This window comes from Apteryx rowi, unplaced genomic scaffold (genome assembly GCF_003343035.1).
Source record: "Apteryx rowi isolate R43461 unplaced genomic scaffold, aptRow1 scaffold_17, whole genome shotgun sequence".
NCBI lineage: Eukaryota > Metazoa > Chordata > Aves > Apterygiformes > Apterygidae > Apteryx > Apteryx rowi.
Genome location: NW_020447974.1, coordinates 5,067,926 through 5,091,299, shown reverse-complemented (window position 1 = coordinate 5,091,299; position 23,374 = coordinate 5,067,926). Strand labels below are relative to the sequence as shown.

The following is a 23,374-nucleotide window of genomic DNA, read 5'->3' as shown; positions in this document are numbered from 1 at the left end:
GAATCAAGGCATCTTTCATGAGTGTTCATTTCCCTTCCCATTCTTCCCCACTTTGTGCTGGTGTTTGTCATGTATCCCTTAACTTGGGGAGTTGAATGCGGATATCTAAGGGCTGAATTGGTCCCCAATACATTTGAGTAAATCAGTGGCAACATCACTGCATTTGTTCTTATTTCCAATGGTAATTCAACCATAATGTGCAAAGCAAATGAAATAACTGTGGGAGTAATTGAATTTGCTAAAGCTATTCTACCCTCTAATAAAATTACTTTTGTTCAAATCAGGTAGAGAGTAGCAAACCCCTGGGCTTTTCATAGTCTCTGGGTCTTTGGAAACAAATGGGTTTATGCCAAATCACGTATGTTTTAAAAATCAGCCAGGGAAAGGTTCATTGTCATTTATTTCTCCATTGCCAAGTGGACACTCTAATATATGCTCCATATCCTTTTCTTGCAAAGCATGCAGTGTGGCACTTGAGTTATGCAGCTAATATACAACACTTAATAGAGTAATACATACTTTCTTAAAAAAGGAACACGTATTTAGCAAATGCACTCAATCTGCATTTGTTTAGCACTTTCTGTTTTCTCTTTCTGGGTTACGTTGTATTGTCTGTGGCCAATGGGTTACATTTTTGTTTAGTCCTACAGCAAGTATAACACAATCAATAGTGGTACAGAAGTATCAAGACAAGAACTGCTCTGTGATCAATATTAATATGATAGATCAGCTGATTTGAATATCTAATATGATAGACCAAGATTTGGAGATGTTGCTGCTGTCTGTAGTCCATGCTAAATCTCTGATTAGTCTGAATATTTAAAACAGGTGAAAACAAATCAACCAGACCAGCTGGCATCAGTGCGGCATTGTATTTTAAGGACTGGGGTTTTTTGGTTCAATGGCCTGAAGTAGAAAGAGAATGATATCATGGCTGAGGTCTGGTGGCACTGTTTGCTCCCAGCACAATCCCTAAGGGAATTTAAGAACAGTGTCAGCATGAAATCGCTTTTGCGCATCTGGCTACCCCTTCCCTTTACGGAGCAGCAAGGCTCACTTACTCATTCGACAGCCTGCCTTTAGCCCTTTTTCACTGCAAGAGAAACGGGCGAGGAAGCGCAGGAAGTGTCATGCCTCGTCCTCTGCGCAGAAATGAACACAGAGCGAGTAGGGCCCACGGGCAGCACCTGCCTCACTCGTGTTTCCTAGCAAAGCAGTGCCAAGGAGCGCTGCAGCCTGCGCATCCTGCGCGTTGCCCTGGCGAAGGAGCCGGCTGGCTCTTCCCTTGGCGCGTTGCGTTTGCCGCTGGCCGAGGGAGCGACAGAGAGAAGACAGAGGCACTTTGAGGAGCGGATCTGTTCCGGCTGAGTTTGTTGATGGTCCGTTCATTTTCCTTCATTGTGCCTGCAACAGAAGGGTCAAATTAAGCTCCGTACAAAAGCCCAGCATATGATACAGGCACACCTGCACCCTTGTGAATTATCTATTGGCGTCCTGGGGACTCTCTGCGTTGGGGTAAACTTTGTGGGGAGACGGATGAAGCAGAGGTCAGATACGGCAGCTCGGCTTGCCAGCCAGTTACAGTGTTCGTTTCTTATGTGGAGGGTGCGTGAGAATAAACAGTGACAGAGCAGCGTTGGATTGTTCTGAAGGAGGTAAAAATACCCCTTGTTTGAAACTGGCCAGGTGCCAATCCCAGCCTTTCTTCCTCTGTTTTCCATGAAGCAGAACAGCTAAAAGACCTTGTGATACTGAGCCTAGAGAATGCTTCGAACTCATAACCAGTCCCAGAACTTAGAAATGCTAACCTTTTCCTGATCGTTTAGTTTTAAACTTAAGCAAGCATTTACTTTTCTTTTTTTTTCCCCCTCAGAGAATCTTATTCCTGGAAGGAAATGAATCTTATGTGGTCCATATGATATTTTCCTAATAGCTTGCTTCATGCCATAACAATTGATGGAAAATATTTGGTTGAGGGAGAAGCTACGGTCTGTCAGGATGTTGCTAGTTTTTTATAAATCAGTGCCAGGACCTGCAGAAAAAAAACATTCTGAAGAAGAGGCTTAAATGGATACTTATTTTGAAAACTTCAAATAAAAAAAAAAACAGAATAATGGTGAATTCAAATAATGTTGAATTTTTTTTTTTCCTCCTTAGCTTTTTTTAATCTTAAAAAAAGAAACATATTAGTTTTCCAAGTCAGACTTACGGTAACGTCTTAACCACAACATGCCAAAGTTGTTAGATTATTTTAAAGTTTTGGCCAGAATCTGGACGTTTGTGCAGAGTACTCCCATTTCCAATACAAAACAAAATAGTTGCTTGAATATTTGTTGCAGAGCTGTCATCTTTAAAGCTTTATTTTAAAAAAAGAACCTCTTTTTTTACTGGGATTTTTTTCATGAGATTTGCTCCTTGGTCTGCTGTAAATATCCACAGAACTTTTTATGAAAGCCCTTTTTCACTGTCGTGTAGGAGAGGCTTCTTCAGGAGGTAGCATCATGCGGTTCTGCTTTATCAGTAGTTCTGAAGGAGATGGGCAGTTTCAGGGGATTGCTAGTGACCATTGTGGATTTAATTCTGCCTTTGTAAACACTCATAAATCATTTATTTTTCAGTGTAGTGAAGTGAAACCACAAACCCACTAACACTGTTCTGTGTCTCACTGAAAATACAGAGCAGAAGGGTGGAGGTGGAAGGCAGAAGATGGAGCTGTTTTGTTGGTAGGGCCGACCGGAAGCTCAGTGGAGAAAACTAAAAAGTAACAATAATAATTTCCTTATGTCCACCCAAACGCATGCCATTGCCCTGTGGGATACTGTTAGCTGGCGTCCAGGGACACTAGGAAATTAAATATAACGTCTAGCTGCACAGCGTTTTATTTATGATGTTCAGTTGCAGGCTTAGCTTTGCAAATTCTTGATATTAACCTGAACAAGCATAGCACTATATTTGTTATCCAAGAGGAGCATATATTTGGGGTTGAGAAATAAAGCCTCTCTCAGGGTAGCATGTGAAGAATGCGAGTAACTCGTGTTTATTTTGCTTATGCTTTCTAAAAGGTCAGTTTCATGGCCTTGCTCCTGGATGAACTTTTTTTTGGAAATACTGATGTCTCGATGAACTTACGGGGCAATATTACGTTCTGTCAAGAGCTGGACAAACCTGCATTAGGTGCAGCGCACATATCTTTATTTACCTGTCCTTACTGGAGTATGTTCAATAGGAAGTATATTAAAGCAAAAGTAAATCTCTCCTACAACTGCATCCTCGTATATAAGCACATGCACAGTAGAATCTTTGTAGCTATCAGCAAGAGAGTAAAGAAAATAATTTCCATCCATGGTATACTGTCAATAATAGCACCTAAATTGCAGGTGAGCGGGCAATTGTTTTGGCATCTTTTTGCTCTAGGCACTTAGGGAAGGGTTAGCAATTCACTGGGTCATGTATTGATTAATTCCAGGCAGATTGTTTTTTATTCATAGTGTGCCTTGAGGGATAACGCAACTAATAAATTTTCCAGTGCGTTATACAGACTTAATGTAATCCTTCTTGGAGAAGGAAAAAAAAAAAGTGAAATTTAGAACAACAGCTTCCCTTGCCAACATTGAGTTCCATCAGGAATGGCGTTTCTGAGCTAGGTTTAATTTTGGAGATTGTTTATGTTGCTTTGAGTTTATTTGGGCAGTAGCAAGCCTGAACCAAGTTCCTAAAAAGGAAAGTGTTGTTGAAAGCTGCAGCAAAAAGATTATGCAAAGTGGAAGCCATCCAGCTGAGTATCTGTGCTGTCCTTTGCAATATACTGTGCCACTAAGGAAATGACTGAAAAAGCTATTGAAATGAAGGGAAAATACTTTAAAATTGTCCCTTTCAGATAGAAAATTCCCATTTAAAAAGGGAACTTTTGGTTAACATTATCCAACTAGAATGCCTAGTTTAAAGAAAATAATTTTAGGCAATGGAGTGCCTAAAACTATTTTCTTAAAGCCATGCTTGGGCCTCTGTGTTTAAGTAGCCTAATCTTCAGTACCAGCCATCCGCTCAGAAGAACTTCTCAAGTTGTCAGGAACTAGCATCACTCACCGTCTTTCAAACCACACTACTGTACTGAGCTGTCTGAATGTAAATGTGATTACTTCAGGCACCAGCTTTTAAAATGCTTGTTCTTTTGGCTAATGGTTAAACTTGCAAGTTTGCTCTGGTGCAGGGTTCAAGCCTGGAGGAGTGACAGATGTCTCCCTAAGGGATGTAGTTCCTACAGCCATCTTCCAGCCAAAATGTTACAGTCAAATCTTCCATTGCTCCAGTTCTTTCTTTCCTCCTTTGTTTTTTTTGTCCACTGCTGCATTTCTCTCGCATCAGATTCAGTCCTCCTCTCGAAACTGCCACATCATTTAATTTGTCCTACTCTTAGTTCATGCTTCTGCTCACAGCTTTGTAAGGTGAAACAGCGTTGGATTCCATTAAACATCCCTTGAAAACTGCATGTAATTCTCAGTTAACCATTTTCTATCTCTTTGAGATGAAAATTGCTCATGTGCTCATTGCTTAGTTTCTGGAGCTCACCCCCCCACACACACACATGTAGGCAGATAGCCACACGTCTGCCAGATTTTTGCCTTATGTGGAGAGTTTTCAGTAGATATGTTTGCTGCTTCTTTTCCAGGGTGATTCTCTCTCTCTCCCTCTCTTGTCAAGAGGCAGCCAGATTCTCTTTCTTTGCATATTGTAGCTGTCGTTAGCTGATTATTAAGTCTTGTACTGAAGAAATAACTGTGCGTGTAAACACAGCAAGGAAAGTAAAAATACTTCTGTAAAATGCATCTCTTAACTCTAGTTTAATGTCGGTGTTTCATACTCAGTGGTACGCTGGTGTCTCAGAGCATAAGGCTTATTTGTGTTTGGAGTCTATTTTGTAGTTTGTCTAGTACATAACGGAAAAGAAACTGGAATAGCGGTGTGCGAAACATCAAAACTCTGCTTTGTAGTTTAACTGCCTGAAGGACCTCCTCCTTATCAACTGCAGGCAGTGCAAAACAGTCCCGCGGGAAGTGTACCTGCAACCTGTGTTCGTTTTGGGGGATGTCTTGCATAGTCCAAATCAGGTGAAGGCTCTTGAGTAAAAGCTTTGGTCCCTAGTAACTCAGGGAGGGGTATTTATCAGAAACACAAAAGGAAAAGTTCAACTGAAAAATAACATGCGTTGATTCAGCCCAGTGTTATTTTTAACTTCCGTGTTTAATGAGTGATTTCTTAACGTGTGCTCCCAAGGTCATACAGTGCTACCTTGATCTTTTCATAGAACTTCTATGAAAGCATTTCAGATGAAGTATCCTGGCTTTTAATGAGGGATATCACAAAGATTTAGAAGTTAAGGAGTTATCTAGGGCCAAATTTGTATCTCTGGATAGCAAGGTTCTAGCGTAAAAAACAACAGTTCTGTTCCCAGCTCTGTTACTGCATGTGACATTGAAATTCTTACTCGCCTCAGTTTCCCACTTGTAAGGGACAGTAATGTTCCTCCTTTATAAAGCTCTTAAGATCCCCTGATAAAAGCCTGGTTACCTGTCACTGGCTGTGAATGAGGTCAGGCCCCAAAAATTGTGAATTCCATTGAAAATAAAGTTTGAGGTAATAAGTATGTTGTGCAAAGTATGTTTTTTTTCTTTCATGCCTTTGTACATTTTGCTTCATTACATAGCTTGGTGAGAACTGGAAAATGCCTGTAGAGTGATATTGAGAAACTGATCATCAGATAAGATTGAATTCTTTTGATACAAAATAGTTCATTAAGAGACTACTTCAGTTCATTTACCAGCATTTATAGTCATTTTTCAGAGGCATCATTCAAAAAAGTTGTATGCTGTCATCCTCTGCATGGTCCAAAGATTGACTTGTACTGGCAATTATAAATTTTGTGGGGAAAAAGTTGCTTTTGTTTCATAATTGGTAGCTGCTTTGCAATTAAATTTATTAATGCCTTAAAGTACATTTTAAATGATTCAGTGCCTGTTGTGACTGAATTCCTTGAAAAGCCTCGTAAAAGAGTTTGCAAATCCCTTAAAATAAGTCAGCAGTGTTACTATTGGAAGATGATTTTTGAAATGTCTCATAGGAAATGGCTATCTTAAAGCTTTAGTTGGGAAATAGCCTTACTAAAGACTTAGCTGACTAACAAGTAAACAGAGCTAATCTCCTGAATGCTCCTATTTGTGAAACACTGGGATGGAAAACAGTCCACATGTATGTTTTGAAATTATTCATTTGTTTGTAACAGTTACTCCTCTTACACAACTGAAATGAAAACTCAGGAGAGCATCCACATTTTTTCAATCTTTCAACTTAATGACCCAGATTTAGTCCATTATAGAAAAAAAGTAAAACCGGCTGTTAAGTGTGGGCACAAAGTTAATGAATAATCTAGGCTGTGCCTGGTTTTTAAGGATAATTTTAATATATTATTTGCAAAAGAAAACTGAACACAGTGTGTATTGACGTAACACATTAAGTGACAACATGGTTCCAGTAACATGCTGTAGAGCAGTAGTCATGGGGATGTTACTGTCCATTGTCCGGTGTAATGGAATTGGCATATCTACTTTTAATACAGCAGCCAAAGCTGCTGAAGATGCCTGTGAGGTGTGTAGGACAGAATATAACTGAGAAAGTTTATCTGATCTGAACCCAGAGATAACATCTGAATCCTAGAGAAAATGATATGGTTATTTTGTATGATTCAGAATACCTGGAATTATATCAAACCAAGCCAGCAGCATCTCTATTCATTCTAATTTCCTAACTGTAACAGTGTTTGTTATTGTTTTCTTTAGGAATGACTATACCAGAAGAAGATGCTGATGTGGGGCAAGGTAGTAAATATTGCCTCGTGGCAATAGGAAGGCTTCAGGTAATGGAAGTGTTCACTTATATGAGCTACTGTTGAAAGCATCATCAGTGCTGTAGGTTTAGCTGTAAAGGATTTGTGCAGAGATTTGTGTTTTTTAACATGTCTCCAAAATGAAGGGCCCTGATGTCTGTGTACAGCCAGTGACTTTTTTTAGAACCTGCCGGTAAAGCAAAATGAAAATGTTATTTTGGCCTGAATTTCTATTCAACCCAACAACAGTAGTGAAGATGCTCCTGGCACATGAACACGTGCACACATGCCATTCTCTAAGGTAGTGCAGGGCTGAGATGTTCTAGATAGTGAGAAACCTAGGGATACAGGTGCTGTAGACTGTAGGTTAAAGTGGCTCCCAAAGACAGTGATATGCTCCCCACTGTTCTCTCTCTCGCACACTCACTCTCTTTCTCTCATTAATCGACTACTTTGAAAACTATGATTGCAGAGGTTATTTTGAAACTAATAAAGATAAGACAGTCAAGAGGCACTTCCCAAATCATAGCTTTATTCTCGATATGTAATGTATTGCGCATTCAGATGTGATGTCAGTGGAGGGAACTGTGGGAATAAAATTTTACCTCCTTTTTGTCATGATTATTGCAAGTGATATATCTTCTTCCTTTTCCATTGCTGATAAGAGGTCTGAGCTGGAGCTAGAGCAGTTGAGGTGAATCTCTTTTATCACAGCAGTGCACAAGCTAATTTTTATCTTCCTGGCCTGGGAATTCAGCCATTAGTGAAAATCTTTGAGCCTACTGCAGGATCTCTTGTTGGCCTGCACTCATTGCCATCTGTTAGGATGGCATCAATCCTTCCTACAAGGTAAAATGACCCTTTCATTGGAGCCCAGGTGCCAAACCAGTTTTGTTTGAGGTGAACGGCCTGCACGTTACTGAAAGTGCCGGCACTTCTGCAGGGTTTGTCTCCGTTGTGGCAGAGCTACAGGAATATTGCATGATGTTTTTTAACTTAATCATACTTTTATAATCAAGAATAAAATATTCCACTAATGGAAAGAAGGAAGTTACGGGGTTTCAGATGTTACAGCTGCCAAAAAAGATAGTTTCCCAGAAAATCACATTAGTAACATGTGGAGTGTCAAAACATCTGTTACATAAGAGAAGCCAGCAGGCGCTATGTGAGGGAGGGCAAGAGGAGGCTCTGGGGATGGGTTTAATCACAAAGGAGTCAAGGTGCACAAATTAAAAACTGTGCTCTGTAACAGCAAATTGAAATTCTGCGTACAAGCTATTACGCTTCAAGGCAAAGACCAAAAAAGAGAATTTGTTCTTTTTGCATTTGTGCCTTGTTAAGAGAGATTGCCCTGCAGGTTATAAGAAAAAGGATAGTCTCATTTGTAGCCCCTCTAGGAAAGGAGATGAAGTCTCCCCGATTGCACAGGTTTCGGGTGGATAGCTGGAAATGCTTCATTCTTTCTGATGAGCTTTGAGGAGCATTAGATAATGATAGATAAAAATAATAGATAGAGCTGGTAATGAGGTAATGAGCTGGCCTTCTCCAGATAGATAGATAAGATAATGAGCCTGCCTTTTCCAGAGTAGCCTACACATCCTAAAATAGGTTGGTTGACTTGTTCTCTGGAAATCTGTCACTCTTGGTTGAGAAAGGTGGCCATCAAGATGCCTAGCTTTAAGCTGCTTCCACTGTGTGAGGTGAACCCAGCCTTACTTATATCTCTGCTATATCCTTCCTTGTTGGAAATTTCTCATGTTTGTTTTTCTGCTGTGCTGTTAAGACTAGGTAAGTGCCGTGAGGGGACATATTTGAACTGCAAACTAGACTGAAGCCACTTCTATGTCATATATATGTGCTGTTTTTTATTTATGACTTCCTCCGGTAGTTAGCAGTCTGCCAACAGATTTTCTTCTTTAGCTGAATAAGAAAATTTGACTTACGATGACTGTTCTGTGAACTAAATTCTGTGGACTTGGTTGTTTGGTCTTAGGTAACCAGCTCTCCGGTGTGCATGGACATGAATGGCATGTCGGTCCCAACCGAGTTCCTGTCTAGGCACAATTCTGATGGAGTCATCACCTTCGTTGACCCCAGATGCATCAGCGTCATTGGCTACCAGCCCCAGGTCAGTAAATGCAGAGACTGGTTAGAACTAATGAAAAAAATTCTGTTTGCACATTAAGAACAAAAGCAGCAAAGCATGAAATATTTCTAGCTGATTATTCATATGCCATGTGCTAAATGCTATTTACTTTTCTTTGCTATTCATGTCTCTGTAAAATTTAATTTTCCCTTTGTCATGTGGGAAATCACTTTATCCCTTTTAAGTCCAATTTGAATTCTAACAGCAAGTTGCTGTAAAACTTACACAGCTTCCCAGTGAAGACATTTCTGTGACAGAAAGTTAGCAGTGCTTGGAGAGGATCTTAGGCCTGTAGATCTTAGCTTCTAACAATTTATTGAACAGTAAGCAAACATCATTTATAGCACCTGTTTTCCTTTAGGCTTACATCTGCTCCTTTGAATAAAGGCTAGTCATAGAACTGAGTAGAATAGTAAATGAACTCCTAATTACCGCAACTTTCTCTGATAACTACATTTTACCTTTTAATCCCAATGATTACTGTTTTCTGGTCTCAAAAGTTGCAGTTTACAGGCAAAAATCATTTTGTTTCTAGCTCATTTGTTCTTCACATTTATATTGATTTTAGGTAGCTTTATAACAGCTATTTTTACAAAAAGTAGTGCTGTAAAATGAGCTTTAATAGAAGATGTCAGACTCTTCAAGACACCATTTTTCAGATATTACAACTTCAATTAAAATCTATTTGTGAATACATATGTCTGTGCAATAGTATAAATACAATGTGGGCCATGATACCTACAAACCTTGTTTGTAGGATTTGTCCCTGGTTAAGTGAGTAGTCCCACTGAGGGTGATAGATCTGGTGTTTGCAAGGATTGCTTGCAGATATGCACATGGATTTGTACTGTGATTTGGGTTTTTTACACAGCTTTATGTTTCATTTTTCTAGGATCTTTTGGGGAAAGACATTTTAGAATTCTGCCATCCTGAAGATCAAAGCCATTTGAGAGAGAGTTTCCAACAGGTGCTTCAGCCTGGTCCCTTTCTCCCACCATTTATTTATTTCTTTGTTACTTTTTTGTCCAGGGAAGTAGCTCTTATTTTTCATTTCAAGGTATTTGTTCTGTTATGCAGGAGGAGGAGTAGCAAGGTATGAATCAATTTCTGCTAATAAATTAATGATCAGTTAAACTGCATAAATGGTAGTTTAAACTACAGCACCTGTTGGCTGTATTTTCAGAAATATGTCAGTTACACATTTTATTTTATTTTACTAAAAATTAAATGAGTGTTCACTACTGAGTTAAGCTGTTTTTTTGTTTCAGAGATGCCTGTATAGATCCCACTGGGGTTAGTGGGAACCAAAAGTATTTACCTTCAACAAGATGGGCTGTTGATTTGAAAATAGCTACACTACTCTGTAATATGGGATGTTTTAAGAGGGGAATATCTGTATATGCAGAGTCTGGCATTCTCAAATTTGCTTAACACTGGATCTTACTGTGTTCTTTCTGAGGTCGCTGAGAATTTTACAAGGGACTTCAGTGAGAACAGGGTTAACTGAAACTCAGTGAGTTTCAAATTATACCTGTAATATAGTCTGTGACCTAAATTCTCTGCTAGCGTAGACAACGACATGTTCCCTAAACTTTGGTGGATTTGCACCACTTCACATCAACAGAGAATTTGGCCCTTTTCCCTACTGGGGAATTGAAATGCAGACAGATGTAACAACCGAAAGGTAAGAACATATGGAAAGTTACTGCTCTGCATTCATTTTTGCAATGGACCACTGTTACCTCAAGTATATCAAAGGAGTTTGGTGTGTTGTAGAGCTTATTGTTTCAGATTGATCTGGGATGTACGGTAGGAGTGCTTTCCCCAAGAATTCTCTTTATTATTGGTCTTCTCAGTGCCTTCCATTCTGCACTAGAAAGCGTTGTGTATCATGTTTAAGCAATTACTGAAGTTCAGATTTTCTAACAACAACCTTTAGATTAAGCAAGTTTTGTTGATCTATCATGTGTTGGATGTTGAGATTTTCAGCTGTAAAGCATGGATATGAAGTGAGTTTTAAAATGATTTGTATAGCCAATTATTTATTCAAGTATAGCGTGCAAAAGTGAAGCTGCAAAAACCTCTCTGGGGAAAATAATAAATGCATTCTGTGTTCATAGAATAAGTTGTGAGAAATTGAGGTTATGGTCTCTACAGAATTGTTTGGGACAGTGTAAGATATCACTGCTTTGTGACCACGCTGTGTCTGTGTCAGCGTCACATCAGTGGACTGTGTTCAAACAGCAGCTGAAGAACTTTTAAATTTAAGATGTTGATTCACAGGCAGGGACAGATGAATGCTGGATGCCTGAAATAGGTTATGGCACCCCGTCGTTTTTCCTGCCCCACCTTGTTGGGGATGTGATGCTACAGCTACACCTACCTGATGGTTAGCTGCCACCAAGAGGGAGGTCCTGCTCCCTTTTCTCTCTCATCCCTGACCTCCTCCCCACCCTTCCTGCTGTCCTGACACTAGCACAGATGGACTTGCCGGGTGAGCTAGCTAAGGGACTAATCACTTTTATATGGGGCTAGTTTTCAGATGGTTCAGCTCCCTGAACTGGTGCCTGACCACACCAGTGGTGCGAGAAGTGCAGTGAGAACACATATGCTGTTTTTTCACTAATGCCCAAGTGATTGGTTCCACTAATTTATCTGAGAGACAATGACAGAGAGCTGCTGGATAATAACTTGTCAAATATCCATCTCTGAAGTGATTGTCTTAACACAGCCGGAGGCTCAGAAGGGCTGACTAACTAACATTCAGGTTAATGACTTGATCCTCACTGTGTTCAGTGAGAGCGAGATCAGGCCGTAAGAGGCTGCTGTTGTATCCCTGAAGTCAATTGCTGGGGACTTCCCTGTAACTACTTGATATTAGGCATACGCATAAACGATTTGCTGGATCAGAGACCTACATGATTTGCTCAAGGTCACATAACAAGACAGTGGGAAAAGCACAGATTAGAAGTGAAGAGTTCCTGTTCCCTGGACCTGAGTTCAATATGAAAATACAGTGCTATTTCTTTAGTAGGCAATTCCTTCTTTGTATATTTTTGTTCAGTACAGTAGCAATATGATCAGGGCTGTTATTTTGATCATGAAATAAAAGACTGAAGTAAGTGGTTTAGCTATGCACCAGGTGGTTTTTATTCCCGAAGAATGTAAAAAAGTAGAAGCTAAACATTAGCTTTGAAATCTTTTTTGTATTATCCTGTTTGTGTGCACTGGTTTAAGACAGTTCAGGATTTTCCCACCAGACATATCTGTGCTTTATATATTATTACAGAATTAGTGTTTGTTTAATTCGTAATTCAGGACAATAGATTATTGCAATTTGTTTTATTATCATTAGTTTGGCTTTAGAAATCTTTTCATTAGAAAGGTAACTGTGATTTCCAGTAAACTTTTTTTCTCAAACCCTCTGAAAACTTGACATTTCTATTTTGCTGACAGTATCAGAACCGGGTTGGTGTATAACAGTAAGAGGGAGGGAGGGTTTTGCAGTTTTTGGTCAATTGCCAGCATCCATCTCAAAGCTTTTACTTCCTTGGGAAGATAAATTCATTCATCAGGCAGGGTGGGAAAATCAAGCCAGAATGAGATATTCTCAAGGCCAAGATCAACAAATAAAGTTTAGTATCAAAGGTTCCAGAAAACAGCTATCTGATATCCAGTGGATGCTGTTCAGATTGGACACTTCCACACAAGTTCTGTATTCTTTTCTCTGGGTGTGGTGGTAGAAAATTGCTGATAATAGAATGTGGCTCACTGAACTCAAACTACAAAAGCATTTATTTAGAAAAAAACATTTACCTCAGTATTATTTTGAACTTTTCTGGGCATTACTGAAGATTTTCTCTCCTCTTTGCATTCTTTCCATTCAATCCTGTATCCAGCTGATCAATCTGAAATACAGGCCTTTGGGGAAGGGGGGTGGGGGTAGGGGGAAGAATTGGAGCATATCTCCAAACCCAATTACTTGTTAATAAAGACACAGGGTAAATACTGGCTTTCTGCTAAAGTAACTACTTTTAGGGAAAAAAGGCTGTAGATAGCTAATAAAAAATAAATTCCAGTGGTTAAAGATTAAGACTCCACAATGAGATGTGGCATTTATTTGCAGTAGACCTTCCCCTTGCTTCCCTGAGGCACCCCTGAGATAGCTTGGTGAAAAAGCAATAAAAAAATGAATACAAATAGCCCAGGTAAGTGCCAGCTGAATGACTTTAAACCTTATAAGTCTTCTCCTGACCTAAACTAAGATTCTTTGATAACATATGCAATGCAGTTGCAGTGCCAGTGTGGAAGTATTTATTTGAGCATACTTCTTTGGCTGGCTGTTTCTTAAATTCATCCATGCTTGTTGCATAGAGGGGATAGATCCAGATCTCAAAGTCTGGAGTAGGCCATGTATTTCCAGAGTTCATGGGGCCCAGGACCTGTTTGTTCAGTTTGAGACACCCCATGGTTACATCATCTTCTTTGCCATCAAAGCCTTGGTTTTGCCCATGGTAGTTACAGTCTGGTGGTAAAATCCCTCACTTTTTACCCAACCGTTGTCTTCAATGAAACTTTGGCAATCAAGGACAGAATTTGAACTGGGTATTACCAGACATCTGAATTTTGATTTAGCTCTAAACAAATAGGCCATCCAAGTGAAGAATTCTCACTCCATTTTGATTAACACTGTAAAAATAGGCATTAGCTTATTGGTGCTGTCTCCATTCACATGGTGGCTCATTCTTTCTCTTACGAAAGTTAGAAGCATTTTTTGTCAGCACTCTGCCATTCTGGCTTTTTTTGGGTAGGCTCACAGATATTCTTTCACCTGATTTATTGTGTCATCTGTCTATTTTTAATGCAAAGATGCTAGGTTTCCTCAATAACTGTCTTTGATTGTGATGCATAAGCTCTGCCTAGCTTTGTAAAATTGCTGAAACTGTTTTTAAGTCGATATTCTTATTTATTTACCAGCTTCAACTTAGCTCTTTGGAATGGGGTGTTTTAACTTTGGCAGGTATCACACTCATAATTTTCAAGGCTCATTTCAGCAAAGCACTGCAGCATGTACCTAACCATAAGCATGTGGTAGGTTCATTTATATTCAATTATGCCCTTAAGAGCTGTTTAATTTAAGCACATGCTTAATTCCCATTAGATTGAAAGCTTAGCATACTGCTAAGCATTTTGCTGAATCTGAGACAAAGCACTTGTGACTTTTTCTCATCTACAATTATCTCTTTATGTATCTTGTTTCCATCCAACATAATTACCGGCTTTTGCATATTCTTTGTGAGTTCAAACTCCATGATCTACTTCATTCATGCCAGATCTTTCTGGGTTTATGCAACAGTGAAAAACTCATCTACACATCAGAGACAGACCATGGGGCTATTTCTTTTTCTGCTGTTTGTCTTTCCCATTAATTGTGGTCTAATTAATTGATCTTTCCCATTTTTACTTATATCTTTATTCTTCTTCTTTCATCCCTTTAATTATTAATGGTTTCCCTTCTCTGATCCTTTTTTCTTCTGGTTTCTCACTCAAATATTTTCTTGAAGAAATGTAGTGAGGTTCTTCTTTATCCCTTCTCCCATCTGTTTATGGTATCTTGGGCAGTTTAAACACTGCTTTTGGTTTCTATGTCTGAGTTTTGCATTGTTTTGCTCCTCTCCTCCCACCCCTAGTTAATTGCATCATTGCTTGCAGGGGGCTGAGGGGGCCTCCATATCACATCATTGTATAAATATATATTGTGTATGATAAATATTTTTCTCTTTGAGCTTGTTCATGACACCAGTGTTTGAGTTCCCTCTCTTGGTGTTCGCTCAGAGCTCTAAACTGTTCTTGGGGCAGTGTAATGTTATATGGCAGTATAATACAGCTGGTTATACTGAGTGCTACCTGTTCATTTGTTGGCAAAAATAAGGTATAAGAGGACTTGTCTGCCTTTAGACAGGGAAGATTGTTTTAAGGGAACAGGTGCACAAGGGTGATGTTTTAAAGCATTTGGTCTCATTAGAGAGAGCCGGTGAAGGACAGTTACAATGGAGCAGATGCTCAGCAGAGCTCTAGCTAGGTATGAGACCAAGGCACTGAGCAGGGACTTCTGGAAATGGCTTTATTGGATAGTCTTCCTTAAAAATAGCCCGTGAGCTGTGTCCCCTGAAGTTTCCATAATTCATCTTTTCTTATTCTTCAAGGACATAGGTTATAATGTCTTCCCAAGTGGAGATGTGAGCAGACACTTTTTGAAAGAGTGCATTTTTGAGTAACTCTGAGTTAGTGTGGTGGTGCTTGAGAAGAGAAACTGTGTCAGGATGCGACATCAGCTCACCAGGGTCCAACTGCTACCTCTTAATATGACGGCAGAAGAGACGTGCAGTTCAGAAGATGGGCTGATACATCATGGCTGTTGTGGCAACAGAAAGCACAGCCATCCTGAGCAGTGCTTTGAGGTCTTTCATCTTGGAGCGATTCTGTCTTTAAGCAGCGTTCAACAGAGATGTCTCGTGAGTTCTTCCAAATCATGCTGGGAGAGTTGAAGGGCCCCCAAGCTGTCTTCCCCAGCCCTCTGACAAACCTTACTGCCCTGTGAACAAAAGGGCTGAGCTGGCAGAAGTATCTCCTTCTCAGCTACCACCAAGTTAACATCCAGAGCCCACCATCATTTTCTAGTCATGTTAATAAGCTGGTCTAAAAACTGTGGTGACTGAGCACTTCTGTTGGATTTGCCTGGAAGGGCTGTCACACCCTGTGGAGAGAAGAAGTGACAGAGATAAATGCAGCAGGGACATATAAATCAGAATCCCCGAGGATGCAGGCAGGCTTTAACTGCAAGGATGTGGAACGAGCACCTCTAGGCACTTGATAGGCAATGTTCAGAATGTTTCAGGAACCAGATATCAGTCATCTGAAGACAGATTTTGGCACTAGCATTAAAGACTGTCGGACTTCTAGCATCTTTGGGGCAAAAAAACAGCCAGATATGGTTTCTAAAAAACCATCTTGCTTAAATATCATCCTAAACTTTGATTCTAATGTATGATTTGGGATGTCACATATGTGAATTGGATAGCTAAGTATCCAAGAAGAAAAGGAGATAGGTGACCTCATAAAATGTTTTTTGTTGTAGGCTTTTGTTTCAGGTGCTGCAAAATTTGGTTTATGATTTACATATAAATATTTAAAAGATGCCTCAGTTTGGTTTCTGTCAATCTCTCTTGATAAACATTCCGCACTAAAACCTTCTTAAAGCTTCCCTGTTGGGATAACACCACAACCTGTTGTTTCCTGAGTCTGTATTCTTCTTATATGCAAATTGGAAGAGGACATTATGTACAACAAAGCATGAAGGTTTCATTCTGAAGGAGATAACTGCTAAAATAAAATGAATTTTGTTTATCCTCATTATATTAAGAATATCCCTACTGTTTCCATATCTTTCTATAATATAAGTCTAAAACACACCAGTTATGTTGTTTACTATTCATTTGCGCAGCAGGTAGCAGTCTGCTGTTAGTAACCTTTCCAAATGATTTTGCAGGTTGTGAAACTGAAAGGTCAAGTCCTGTCTGTGATGTATCGTTTTCGTACCAAAAACCGGGAATGGATGTTGATCAGAACCAGCAGCTTCACATTTCAAAATCCTTATTCCGATGAGATTGAATACATCATCTGCACCAACACTAACGTAAAGTATGTGCCTTTCCAGATGCTCACGTACATGGTGTTGAAAGAATATAAACATTGCTTTTTGTTGTAAGCAGTGTAAATGCACATTCAGATTTTTGTGGTAGCCTGTGGTAGCCCGTTTCCAGTTGCATTTGTTTCCTCTATAACGGTACAGTCTGTAACAGAGGTTTTCTGCATCAGAAGTACTTGCAGCTACAGCTGTTTCTCTGTCATTATCTTGTGGTGCTTCCAGGGCCTGGCTGCACCAGAGATAAACGTCAGTTATCTGTTATGTCTCTAGACAAGCCCAYTGATCTCAGTCCAAGCTGCGTTAGCTAGCACAGGGCTTCCAGCAGCAGAGCAGCTCTCATGATATTGGAGAAAGGTTAGCCTGGTTCCTAAGCCAGACGGAAAATTGCAGGTCCGTGTTTACAAGTATCACCTGTAGGCAAGACTCCTGCTTCTTGTGGACTGTGGTCATAGTGTGTCATAGTCCTGGTCATCTTCTCCTTGAGTTAAGTCTACTCTTACAGCATATAAAAGCAGGCAAAAGTGATTTCCTAGCGAGCTTGAGGGGGAAGGACTCTTAATACTCGGTTAAGATCTGGTGGACTGTCCTCAAGTCTGGGGACAGATCCAGCCTCATATTAAGAGGGGAATGAAATCATCTTGTCTTTGAATAGTACTTTAAAAAAAAAAGTCATTAAACCTGTTAAAAGGAGGTTTAAATAGTGCGTGTTCAGTTCTGCAACTCATGGAGCTGCTTCTAAAATAAAAGTCACCCTAGCAGTATAATGGACCTTTGTCACTGTGTAACGGAGTAGAGAAGCTTCTGATGCCTTCTGAATTCTGAGCTAGCAACTGCAGAAGCTAATCTGGATTTGATAAAAACCATTGCTTTACAGATTATTATTATTTTTTTAATATTTCTTCTTTCCAATATAAACTTAAATCTATTTCTAAAACAAAATCTGCTTCTGGTCTGACCAGAGGTTCTTTTGCCAGGTTTTTAACCCAGAGGAAATTATTGGATTTAAGGTCTCAACCTGTTAGAGTGTATAATGGAAATGCTGAATGAGCAGTCTACTAGTGGAGATGCACACTTGCAAAACCAAACCCCTGGGGCTTTGGCATTTGAACCTAGAAAGCTAGTAAGTGTCTCTCTTAAGGAGCAAGCTAAGGAACAGTAAAGCTGTTTGGGTGTGATGGATACCTGGGCTAGAAGCACCCTGCTTTTAGTCACTTGAAACCCAGCATAACACTCAGTTTGCTCATTTTTCCCTGCGTACTCTAACAACTGGGCTTAACTGAATAGTTCAGTTCCTTGAAACAAGTAAATGTGTCTTCAACTCAGACAGCTGATTATCTCCCTGTCAAAAGAGATATTTCTACATTTCTGCTGTCCCATTTTTCTTTTCATAATATTCTGTTAATGTGAAAACAGGTCTGCAAGATAAGAGACAACTGCTGAAATCTGTCCCACACTGGTTTAATTGTACTTGATTCCCAGGAGTCCAGAGGTCAGAAAGTGTGACCTATAGACTCCGCTGTGTTGACTCTGGGAATGTTTTTTTCTTCCAAGACTTGACTATACTGTTCAGCTTGGCATCGCAGCATTTACTGTAATAAATAAGATTGTGCCAACTTCTGACTCTTATTATATCTGTCTTGGTAGGTTTGAATAACAACCCAGAAATGTTGACCTAATATGGAAGTTGCCTGCTGCTACTTTGACGGAGGATGTTCCTTCCTTTCTGTCGTGTTCAAAATGTTCTAGCCTTATGGCAAGATACAAACCGTTATATGTTTGTTTTTAAATAGCAGAAAGAATGCATTATTCAGACTTTTTTCTCTTTTTTCCCCCCGTTCTCTCCCGCTTCTCAAACAGATGTCCAAAGAGGACTTACTGTAATGCAGGGCTGTTCCTGTCTGTTTCTGGATTTTTTGGGGTCGGTTTCTAAATTCACGTTTCCTAGATGCCTTGGGGAGGTGTGTATGCTGGTAACTGTTGATTTCTGCCTCCTCGTTCAGCTCTGGCTGGGACTGGTTATTCTGCACGGACCCCAGTGCACGGGGCCATCTTTACGTGTCGGTGGGTGTCAGGTGCCATGGATCCAGCAAAGTGCTTGCCCTGGGGACCAGGCAAGGGTGTCTTCTGTTGTGCCTTTGTAGGCAGTTTTGCATAGAGGCAAATACTGATTTGCCTATAATTTTGAGTATGTATCCAGCCCCATAAAATACAGTTTTAAGGCAGTTAAAATTCAGCATGAATTTTAAAGACAAGGCACCTGATAAATCTATGCTTAAATGTGTTTTTAACTTAGAATAGTTTAAACCCCCAGTGTGCACATCTGTGTGTCTGCCTGTTAAGGGGAAAGTTCTCAAATTTTGCGTTGATCGGGGAAGAATGTTTTTCAAAAAGACTGTAGAGGGCAGTGGTGGTTCCAGTTGGGGGGGGGGGTTAATTAATTTTTGTTGTTTGTTTTGTTTTGGCCTTTTTTCTTCTTTTTTTATTTTTAAGGATATTCCTTTGGAGCTTCAAACAGTAAGCTTTCCAAATTTGCCTTTGGTGTGGAAGGATAATGAAACATTAGGTTCAAATGTTCACTTAGTTCCTTGCAAAAAAAAAAAAAAAAGAAAAAAAAAAAGAAAACTTCTCTCAGTTTCTCTTGGGTGCAGTCATCCAAGAGAAACTTCCTGGAGAAATGAAGCATTTAATGTTTAGCATTTGTGCTGTGTTCTACTGAAAAGAAGAGTCCCAGTTAGACCACATCTTCCTGTTCAATTGGGGCTGTTTGAGTTCCAAAAAGAAATAATAATTATGATTAACATTTATATAAGAAACACAAAAAGCAACATTTGAATAAAATCATCCATCATGGTGACGAATGAATGATGTCTTAAAGACTTTATATACATAGAAGAAAGATCTTTTTCTGACCTCATAGAAACTTTGATGTCTTCGTTTTTATAAGCCCCAAAGTCCTATATTCCACTGCATCCGTTTATGAATTCTGCAGTTGTGCTGGGTCTCAAGATTTTCATCCCCAAGTAAGCTGGCATAGGTCGCTCCTGGGGGCAGAAAGCCGGATGAATCAGCCTGCACTTGTGGCAGAGATACTTTCTGTTTCTGATTCTCAAGGGCCAAAATACCAGTGATCAGCTATTCTGATAAAATTCCAGTCTGTGGTAGTGGAGTTACTTTCTCATGATCCCTCTGCCATCTGTGGGCAATCTGACCTCTCAAGGCCCATGTAAGGCAGGCCATTTCGTAGTGGTGACTTTGAAACTGCAATCTAAAAGAGAGAAATTTTAAGAGTAACTGAAAGAGAACTTTAAAAGCCTTGTTGCAGCCATTGTATTCATCCCTTTTTGTCCAAAATAGATACAAAAAGTATGTGTGCCAGTGTTAAATAAAAAAGGCTTGGTAAGGATGCAGTATTGTTTCTTTCCCACCAAAGAGTCTGTTAAAAGTTCAGATCCTTTTTGATTACTTTGATGCCTGGAAAAGGAACAGGTGACTTCAGTGTTCAGGCAGAGAGAGAGAATTCAGCTAAATACTCTCCAGAGTCAAAAAGAACTTTTGCAGTATCTTCCCTTCTCCTCCAAATACATTTACTTAAATAAATTTGAATTAACTATTGAAACCTTCCACTTCAGTGAGCATTCCGTGTTCAAGCCAAGGGGTTTCCTGGTTTCCTACTGAACCCCCGAGTGAGCCAGGCATTCCTGCAGAGCGTGCAGAATCCTGTGCCGACCCAGGCAATACTTTATTTGCTGGGTTGGGTATCGTGTAGAGCCTGGAAATTTTTCTTTCTTTTATTCCTTTAAGCCACAAAATAGAAATCAAAACCAGGGATGATTTGGGTTTTGATCTGAAAGTCAGAAGGCAGTCTGAGTTTTGTCCAAATTTGTTCTGTACCATTTTTACGAAAATGATCTAGAAATTGAATGATTGAAGGGATTTGCGTGTATTGTTCTATCAGAAGGGCTGATTAGATGGCAGTGTCGGAAGTGACTGCAGCAGCAGGGTTCAGCTCTCCCTGGTCAGCTCTACCCTGAATTGTTGCGTGGCTAAAGCATCATTTGGACCATTTATACAGTAGCAGCAATCAAGAGCAGAAAATGCAAACCTGGTTTTGCATTTCAATCAGAATCAAGTGCAGCATAGCTTACAATTCAGTGAAGATATGCTTAAGTATTTGGTTTTCATAAGGAGCGGATTTGGTAGGTTGCTCCGTAAGTTCAGTGCTGTTGACACAATGTGATATTTATATTGTACTGTAGCTTAACGAGTATTACAGATGATAGAGAAGAGCGAAGGAGCACTGAGTTAGAGAAGTGCCTACAAAACAAATAACTGATAAGTATGCTGTTTTGTTTGGCTCATTTGTATGTATATGGCTGAATCAAGAAAACATACTTTATACGGAACAGAAGAGACCTAATGTGCTGTTTATTGACACACGCACCGAGTCACTGGTAATAAAAACAAATGAAACAGTGTAATTAGCTTTCACATTAACAACAGGATTTAATGGGTGTTTATCGTCCACAGGGTGGTATTTAGGAAAACTTCCCCCTAGATTTGCTGTGATTAAATTACCTCCCATAGTTCTGTTGAAAAAGTAAGCATTTTATGCTTGCAGAACAAAGAACTTCTTTGCATTCCAGAGGTGATTTTTAGGTATTTTTTCTACTGGTTAAAATAATATGGAAAATTCATGGCTCTTTGATAACATGGAGGATCAACTTTTTTGTGTTTTACTCACGATACAACAGTGATTCTTTGTATTATGTATCCTTACATACTAAGGCTTGCAGAAGGTCTTTGGCGGTCTACTCTGATCCTGTGTGTGTGTTGCCAGTCACAGAATTTTGTCCAGCTTGCCATGGAGCCTGGTAACAAGTGCCTGAGTAAAGCGTCTTCTAGAAAAGCACCGAGTCTTGGTTGAAAGGCATCAAGGGATGGAAAAAACTATTAACTACTTTAGTAGCTTGTTCTAGTGGCCCCTCACCTTCACACCAGTTTGATTATCCAGAGTTTTGAAATCCACAATGTTGGTTATTTTGGATCATCTCTTCTACTATTACCGCCTATCATACCGTAATATCTCTTTCCGGAAAAAACCCATGTGGTGAGTAATTCCTGTCTGTTAGCTTTCTCCTTCAGAAAGAGGCCAGAGGCATACAGACACTGTGACAACTGTCAAATCTTATTTACAGACAGTTTACTTTCTTGTCAGGACAACAGTTTTATGTATCTTCTTTGGTAACCGAGCAGAGAGCATCATACAGATAGCCTGTTGCCTGCACATCCTCAGGCCAAAAGTCATCATGCTAATATTGACCAGGTGACAGAAAGCAGCAGTTAGTGGAAGATGCAAAACATTTTGATAATTTCTCTGTAGAAGCAGAAGTAAGGTGTTATCTGCAGCACTTGAGACAAAATATTTGGTCACAAAATATTCCTGTTCCACTTCTGTGAAGCTAAAAGCTTAAACTGAAATGCTGTGCAGTGACTCAGGTCTTCTGCCTCAGGTCAAACCCAAACAGCTTTTTTGAATGACTGTTCCTGCACTTTCAGAGTCAGAGGTGTGCCCAAAAGTCAGCCTTCTCTTCTGTATTATTTAACATTTATAGAGAGCATTTAGGTGAGCTGCTGGGAATGGGCTTGGATGATAGCAGCGTGCTCAATTTCCTTTTTCTTTTTATAAACAGGAGTCTCTACTGGTCTTCCCTGTGGCCAGTAATTAGATGATTAACAACCTCCTCCAGTGGCGTCCCTCCACTGGCCCCTCTGCCTTCGACTCAGGATAGAAGCTGCTCAGGTTTTTTTGTTATTGCACAGCCTGGCCTTCTTGAGACTCTGCAATGCCAACAGGTGCCCAACTAGCTCAAAAAAACAAAATCCATCTCTTTCTAACAGCAAGTAGCACCCAAAATACTGCACACCCAGTTGATGTCTTGATGATCTGTATATTTTAATTTTGCCCTCATTGTTTGAAATGAGGTTGCTCAATTTCAGAGCAGCTCCAAGAAGTGTCAGATGGAGGAGTCCATCTGCTTGGCAGCCGTGCTCTTCCCTGTGTTTCATCGTAGAGACTGGTTCAGTGCCCTTCATGGTATCAGCCTCTGCTGCTCCGTGGCAGTGATGCTTCTTCACACGAAGGCCATGGAGGAGCCTTTCCTTTTTACAGGGAGACACCAGCTTGTTGCACCTGTGTATGCAGACCTGCTGGCGGCAAGGTGCTTCCAGTGCAAAGCTGTGAGGTTAGGGGGCTGCTGTGCCCCAGCAACTCCAGCCTCTTACTTGATCAGGCTGGAGCCTGGGCGCAACTTGAACCCAGCGCTGGGCTAACAGGATGGTGCAGCTCTCGCACTCTGCTGTCGCAGCTCAGACTAGGGTTCATCTGTCTGCAGAAGATCATGTAGACATATGCTCAGACAAGTGGGGTTCCTAATGACCCAACTTGTGGATGGTGCAAGTCCAAACAACAAAGCATAGGTTCATATTTTACGGGGCAAATTCTGGTCTTAATGCAGAGTTAGCAGTTTTGCTTTTCATTTCAAAAGGGTTGGGTTTTAGTCCTGATAAACTTTATTATGCAGTGGCATTTTGTGTTGAAGTTGTTTAGTTACAGCGACTTCAAAATTTCCAATAGCATTCA

General features: G+C 40.0%; 1 protein-coding gene across 1 annotated transcript in view; it reads left to right on the top strand.

Moving 5' to 3' along the window:
• Positions 1–23,374, top strand: part of ARNT2 (aryl hydrocarbon receptor nuclear translocator 2) — an 84,491-nt gene that overhangs the window by 44,276 nt on the left and 16,841 nt on the right. Inside the window, exons 8-11 of the mRNA XM_026060564.1 lie at positions 6,834–6,910; positions 8,874–9,008; positions 9,919–9,993; positions 16,576–16,727. Of these exons, the coding sequence (XP_025916349.1) occupies positions 6,834–6,910; positions 8,874–9,008; positions 9,919–9,993; positions 16,576–16,727 (439 nt within the window). The remainder of the gene's footprint in view (positions 1–6,833; positions 6,911–8,873; positions 9,009–9,918; positions 9,994–16,575; positions 16,728–23,374) is intronic.